The sequence below is a fragment of the Limulus polyphemus genome, unplaced genomic scaffold (genome assembly GCF_000517525.1).
Source record: "Limulus polyphemus unplaced genomic scaffold, Limulus_polyphemus-2.1.2 Scaffold134, whole genome shotgun sequence".
NCBI classification, from domain to species: domain Eukaryota; kingdom Metazoa; phylum Arthropoda; class Merostomata; order Xiphosura; family Limulidae; genus Limulus; species Limulus polyphemus.
In genome coordinates, this window is record NW_013665744.1 from 538855 (window position 1) to 547080 (window position 8226).

At 34.3% G+C, this 8226-nt stretch overlaps 1 protein-coding gene across 1 annotated transcript in view; it reads right to left on the reverse strand.

Annotated features, from left to right (window-relative positions):
* The window catches only part of LOC106473812 (ras-specific guanine nucleotide-releasing factor 2-like), a 267598-nt gene that overhangs the window by 17198 nt on the left and 242174 nt on the right, over positions 1-8226 (reverse strand). The window contains exons 20-21 of the mRNA XM_022379257.1: positions 5712-5906; positions 1087-1202 (exon numbers count right to left, since the gene is read on the reverse strand). Coding sequence (XP_022234965.1) covers positions 1087-1202; positions 5712-5906 — 311 coding nt within the window. The remainder of the gene's footprint in view (positions 1-1086; positions 1203-5711; positions 5907-8226) is intronic.

Below are 8226 nucleotides of genomic sequence, written 5' to 3' on the forward strand. Positions count from 1 at the left end.
GTATATATATATGTGTGTGTGTGTGTGTATATATATATATGTGTGTGTGTGTGTATATATATATGTATGTGTGTGTGTGTATATATATATATGTGTGTGTGTGTGTATATATATATGTATGTGTGTGTGTGTATATATATATATGTGTGTGTGTGTGTATATATATATGTGTGTGTGTGTGTGTAGTATATATATAGTGTGTGTGTGTGTGTATATATATATGTGTGTGTGTGTGTGTGTGTGTGTGTGTGTGTGTGTGTGTGTGTGTGTGTGTGTGTGTGTAAAAATTTCAAAATAAATTTAACAATTACAAATGAAGAAAATAAAACATTTAAAATTTATGCAGGTAAGATGATAAGAAAAACAAGTACAGTTTTTATAGATGAAAATACATGATGGTAAGTTATACAATTAGCCATTAATTCAAGTTTATACAAAATAAAAGATATTTAATGATCATTTAATTTCATCTTTTAACTATCTAGAGAAGAAAGACAGCATTTGGTAGCTACGTTTTTTAGGCTGAATTTACCATAATACACATGTACATCACTACATACAAGTTACTCATCGAGATATTTTATGGTCATGTATACAATTTTGAGACCCTAAGATCATGTAATGTTTAAATATAAAATTAACTATTTAAAACAGGAAAACAAAAGTTCTCATGACACGGAATACTACCATTATTGTAGCCATTTAGTTGGAAGTAACAATCATCATTATGCCTATATTTCAAACAGGAAAGTTTATTTTTTTACTTTATAATAATTGAATAACCAAGATTAGGTATAGTTAACACTCACACAAAAGCAGAGTGAATACAGAAACCCTGAAAAACATGTTTGCATATTCTTTGTTGAGAAGACTTGCAGCACTCATGGATAACAGCAGTATAACAATAATTAAAGTACTTCAACTGAATAGACTCGTACACAGAATGCCTGAGGACTTTTAAAAGACTTTACTTGTACGGACATACAAGTATTAGAACTATTTCACCTGAGAATGTTTATATATACCTTGAGTCAAGGAATATATAAAATCAAAGTGTCACAATTACAAGTCATGGATATACTTTACCTGAGAGTGTTTAGATACCCAGTGTCTAAGAACATTTAACACTCTCATAGTGGCAGCTGTACTGATCATGGATTCCCTCTTTTCTTTGGCATTTGGTATTTTCAGATCTGGTCCCACTAAATAATCATATGAAAATAATGAATACAGTATACTATCTGATTGTACATAATTCTTCACTTGCAATTAAACAAAAGCATAAACAATTAGTATTAAACAAAGTTCTTAGATGCATCGTAAACATAATTTAATTTTCTATTTTCTGGAATTCAAGAATTACTTAAAACATAAATGCATTATGATTGACAAAAGCTGCTTTGCTATTTTCTTTTCTTTTTTAATTTGATTTGTTTTTTTTAAGGATTTACTTTGGCAGATAAATCTGCTCTCACCTTCAGTTGGAATTATGATACAAAGTGCTCATGTTGATTTGAGATATTGTAATATTCAAACTCAGGACATTATGGTTCAGAGTTGAACCTCTTAATTACTAGATAAAAGCCCCATTTTCTTTATAACGTCCATAGGTTATAAGACAGAAAAATAAGATTCTATAGTATTAGATGTAATACTATCACAAATATCACTTTTTCTAATACGAATGTTGGAAAGCATACTCAAAAAAATAGGATTGCTCTTAGTTTAAAAGATTAATACCTGCTTCAGTTACCAACAAATAATCAGGATTAATGTCTGATTGAGAGAGAGAGCTAAAAAACTAAAGTTACCAATGTAAATTACAACTTAAAGTAATTTGATCATGTTAAATGTTTAACTAAAGTACTTAACATAGATTAACTATTATTATTTGAACCTGGAAAAACAATATGATTAAAATGGTAAAATTAATATTTAGTACTACAGATATTCTAAATCAATTTCATAAGAGAATAAGCAGTACAACTAAGAAAGTTATAATTTTCCTAAACTGAAATGTATTTCTGATAGGTACTTTACCTTCTCTCACATAATTAGCTATTCTTGTTCAGTGCTGCCCTTTATATGCAAAATAATTTTTACGCATGCCACAAGCCTTTTGCCTCTCCTCCATTGGAAATGGCTCATCGCAAATCATCATACGACAACCCTTCACCAATGAGAGTACCACACACTCTCGTTAAGCATGTGACTCCCTCTATTCAATTCTACCAAATTATCACTTCAAGTTTTGGCATAAAATGGAAGCACCAGTTTTCAGTGGGTAGGAATGGTGGGAAGTGTGAGAGAAGGTAAATACCTATCGGAAATACATTATCAGTTTAGGAAAATTATAACTTCCGATAAGGTACATCACCTCTTCTCACATAATTTAGGTAGAATCCCACATTGAATAGGTGGAGGGAAGAATAGAAGCATTCGAAGGACACACATGGAGACAAGAAAGTCAGATTCGAAGATCTGAATGTGGGAGACTACACTACTTCTGAATCCGGTATACTTTTTGTCCATCTTAGAAAAATGTTGTATATATGGGAGGAAAACAGAGGAGCACATCCAATTGGTGTAGGGAAAAAACAATGGAAGAAACAATAGAGAAATCACCTCCCTCAACATTGAAACTGACTGGAATCAACCCAGGTGCAATAATTTCCTCTGAATCAGATCCATCAACATAGAGCAGAAGGGAAAGAACCATAACAATCCCAAGTACCTCCACCATGACCAACAACACAAATGGAGTATGGTTGAGGGAGGAAGATAGACATGCGAGGACTTGTGTTGATTGGTTCTACTCTAAATCCAAAATCCAGCCAGTGGGAACCAACATCCACGTGGGGGTAGGATGAGGGATCCCAATCGAAGGGGTGAACTGCAATATTACGTCTCACTCATTTTGGTTTACATATGCATTATAGTGAAGGATATCACATCACCTACACCCGCAGAACACCACCTCCCTACTCTGTACTGTTATTTCTGTATTGAAATTTGATGTCATTAAACCATTCAGGAGGATGCATCCATGGTCCATCACCACAGCGTCTTGGAATTGGAAAGCGGTAAAGACTCCCAAACTCCACTAGAAGAAAAGGGGGTGGGATGAAACACAGTGGAGAGATCAGAGAAATGCCAATATCTGAGACAGTGCAATGGGTGACCATGAAAGGTAGTGTGCAAAATTTATAAATTACCCCTCGATGGACAAACCAAAGATATGGTCATGACTGCTGAGCTATCAATATATGTAAGTAAGCATTAACGACGTCCATCTTGGTCATCCATAAACCTGGAGAAAAAGCCTACCTGAGGGTGAGAAACGATCCCATGGTAAAACGAGGGAGATTGAGGCAGAACAAATCTATGATATGTCGCCAGTCTCCGGTTTTCTTGGGGACAACAAACAGCCTAGAATTAAATCTGAGAGAAAGATAATTAACAGGTTCAATGGTCTATTGAGACAGAAAGTCTCGAACCACCTCTGACAGATGCTGACTGGTAATGGGATCCTGAGACAGATGGAAGGAAATGGGTATCTGTGACAAAGGAGGAGGAGAAAGGAATTGTAGGACAATTGAGGCAGGACAAATCTATGATATGCTGCCAGTCTCCGGTTTTCTTGGGGACAACAAACAGCCTGGAATTAAATCTGAGAGAAAGATAATTAACAGGTTCAATGGTCTGTTGAGACAGGAAGTCTCGAACCACCTCTGACAGATGCTGACTGGTAATGGAATCCTGAGACTGATGGAAGGAAATGGGTATCTGTGACATAGGAGAAGGGGAAATGAATTGTAGGACAAGTCCATCTGAGAGAACCTGAATAACCCAAGATCTGTGATGAAATATCTCCAAAAGGGGAACAAAGTTGCACAATTGAGCTCCCACCAGACCAGAATCCACCGGGTAGTCACTGTTGGCATCGTGCTGATCTACGTCAAAGAAAACCCTGGAAAAAGGAACAGGTAAGGGCTGAGAAGGACTGGGATGAGAAACAGGAATAGGGGCTTGTCGTGATTCCAACTGCGACAACCAGGATAAGTCGAAAATATATCACCTAAGAAAAGAGGCTATACATAATTCCATGAGATAAATGGGCAGTAAACAAACTTGTGACAAGGCCATATCACAACCCAGAAGATTCCAACAACAGAGAAACCATGTATGTAAAGCAAGAGCCGAGGATGACAAATGAGCCCCTCAGGATTTAGGTGCATAACCTCTGAATGGAGATGTATGGTAGATAAATACCATAGAAGGGAAGTAAGGGTAAGATGAAGGCGTGAAAACTGAGCATGGGTTAAATGCACCAGAAAATCAGGGAGTGTTCCCTAAACCGGCAAAATAGACCCCAACAACTGAGAGTCTAGAAATGGACTGTCTGCATGATGGTATGCCATAGCAAACTGATCCATAGCCGTGTGGGGTGAGGCATGCTGGCACCCTCAACCAACTGAGAGGCAAAATGCTCAGAATGAACCTAATATCTGGGGAAGGTGGGAAAAATAAATAAGGAGAAGAAGAACTATCATGCAACAAAGGAGGATGAGGATCACAGGAAATTGGGGAAAGGGATAAAACATCACATACCTCAAAAATCATATCTAAAAATGCCATATTAGGCCTAGCTGATTCCGCAGGTGGAGCAAAGGAAGACACAGCAGAATCCAGTGGTAGGAAAAAGCTATCAAAACCTTAATCAGAACGAACAGTTCAGATTGTTTGTGAGAAAGTGGGGCAACTTCAGGAGAAGGTGGTTGACCCATACATCCATCAATCTCTTGGCAGATAAATCCAGTGATGGGTCATCCCCACCCACAGCCAGTGAAAAGTGCTTATAGCAGGTGTGAGACCCAAAGTGGTCACATTAACCTCAGAATTCATGGTAAGTAATAAATCAAACAAACTGTTTGAGAGATATAAACGTGCAAAAAATAAATAAAAATAAAGACTGGAAAGTAAATTGAAAATAAATGTGTCAGCTGTATAATCAAAAACAATTTAAAAACTACTTTTTAAGTACAACTGTTAAAGTTACAGCTACGAAACACCTAAACATGAGTGATAATTTGGTAGGATTGAATAGAGGGAGTCACACGCATAATGAGAGTGTGTGTTACTCTCATTGGTGGAAGGTTGTCGCATGATGATTTGCATGACACACACATTGGAATGAGTCATTTCCAATGGAGGAGAGGCAAAAGGCTTGTGGCATGCATAAACATTTGTTTGCATATAGAGGGCAGCACTGAACGATGAATAGCTAATTATGTGAGGAGAGGTAATGTACCATTAGTTTTGAGAAAAAATAAAAATTATGTAAAAATTGTTAAATTTACCAATAGGACAACAAAACTATGGAACAATCATTGTCACTTAAAAAGCTGCATTTGTATAGTACTTAGACACATATTTCTGTTACATAATATATCAGAAAACGAATAAATATAGAGATAAAGATCATAAATTTTAACAAACCTCTCACTATCAGAAATGGAACTTTTGGAAGCAAAAGCTATGAAAAGTACAGCTTAACAAAAATTCTGTAACTTTGTGTGTATCAAAAACATGAATCTAGTTATACATCCAGAATGGAAAATAAACTGTAAAAATGGACCAACAGAAGCTCACATACATACACACACACACACACATATATATATAATACTGCTAAGAAGTTGAAGTCTCACCTGCACTAGGAAGCCTACTACTCATTCGAGATCCAGGTTGTGATAAAGGATCAGGAGGATTACTAGAGCCTGCAGTTGCTGCAGCAAAAGCGGCAGCTGCCGATGCCGTGCCGGACCTTGTGAAATATGTATGGTTACTAACCATTGTAGATCTGGAATCACCACATTGAAGAACTCTTACACGAACATACAAGTCACAACATCAAAACAAACTAGCAACTTAAAATCAATAACAAACATTAATAAAACAATAAAGTACAGAAAATCTGTCTTAAAAAAAATGCAAGAGAACACACATGTAACCTCCAATAATTTGCTTAAGAACAAGCAAATTTATTTTTTAAATAAACCCTTTAACAACTACATGCATGAACAAAAACTCAAGCTGTTAACAACGAACCCAAATTAAAAATAATAATAAAAAAAACCTGAAATATGTATAGCAAAATGCTCATTCAAATACCAAATTCTTACAAAAAGTAGCTAGGATTTATATGCTTAGATGCATACAGACAACCACAATGTACACAATAAAAAACAACACATATCATCACAATAGAAGAATTAGTTACTACATTAAATAATTCATACAGACATATGAACAATCAACTGAGGACAACAAATAAAAGTTTTGAAAACAAGTAGCTACAGCTACAACATTAAAAAACTGTTAGATAAATTGACTCATGGAGGATTTTTACAGTTCAAGTATTGAGAAACTATCTCCACTTTTCCAATCAAAATGGTTGTTCAATCTGCCCTTAGCTAACAGTGATTTAATTTCTGTATGGTAATCATCCATGAAAGAGATATGTGATATTCTCTTTCTGACAATGTTATGGAGATTTTCCATGTAATTCTCATTAAGTAACTATACTATATTTTTTACTAAATTGTAGATTGAATCTCCATGCTAATCTATAACTAGTTACTGAGCCAAATTTTACCTACATTTTTTTCATATAATTTATTTCTTATACATTCAAATATAACTACATAAGAACCAGGGAGATTTCTGACAAAGTCCATACAAGTTAGTGAGATGGAACACAAAAGCAAATAATCTGTTTTCCACAGATTTTTGTTCAAAGAAAGAAATTAAGTCAATTTAAGATTGGATTTACTGGATCTAGTAGTAATTACTTTAAATATGTATTAAATTGAACAGATTATCTAAAGGCTAATAGCATTTAGGCTTTGGCTTTTTATTACAGTGGTTTAAAGGTGATAATATTGTATATAATCACTGAGCAACAAAATGTTTAACTAGAAACCACAATATTTTTAAAAGCCATAAACAAATAAGGTACACACAGCTCTCATGATTGTCTCTTCTTCCTCAACAATAAACATCCTAAAATTTCCAAGCAATATGAAAAATTAGGAGGCCATAGGTCACATTACTGTAAACTTGTGTCTTGGCTGGGCATAATGATAGTAGTTCATATAATACAAACACTGTCAATTGAAGTTCTTTGTTTGCTTTCTCTGAAGTCTAGCCAGAACTGTTAACAGACTATCTGAATTGCAATGAAAGGCCTGTATACACTTTATCATCTTGTCTGTTACCATGATAAAAAAAAACACAGACAAAATATGGGATTTCTGATTGACCATGCATTAATTCATAGTACCCATTTTATAAAACCCGGGATGTATGTAGATTACCATTACAACAAATGGAATTTAACCAACCAATATTCAAAATCAAAACTCTACAAGTTTAGAAATGTATTAGAATTTTTGTTAAGTTTCCAGGATGACTGTAACTCATGTTTCAGCCTTTCTAGATCTACAGTAAGTTTAAAATACAGTAGTACATCTTTATTCAAGTTACAAAATAGTAAAATGACTATATTAACCTTTAACCCACAAAATGAACCAATATGACGTTACTGAGAAACACAGTGTTTCCAAGAAAAGGAAAAGTTTCTGAGAATCCTAAAATAAAATAAAGTACTATTTTTTACGTTTAAAACGTTTAGAAATTTACATTCAAGTACACCATTTTCTATTTTGATTTTCATATGCCTCGAAGAACTAAATTTTTCAGAGGTTTATCTGCATTAACTGCCACAAGTAACATAACTGTTGTATGGCATGTGTTTCTTGCTTATACCTTACTATTTTCTGTGCATTTAACCAAAAACTGGCATAATCATGTCTACATCTAAAAGATGGAGTTCTGAATCCAATATGATCGAACATAACACTATCAAATAATGCATCATTATTACGCTGCTTTATATGACTGGAAAGTATTGATAAGTCTTACATGAGAACTTATTAAAATTAAATACGACATAAAATGTTCATGATGCTTAAAATATTACATGTGGACTCTGTGTTTCAGATGTATTACAAATTTCAAGTTGTTTGAATATCTGCATTTTGCTTATTTATTAAAGTGGGCCAATTGAAATTCAGGGCAGATTACCCCTCTGAAACAGAAAAACAAAAAATATAATTTATATGTTTTATATATATATATATATATATATATATATATATATTG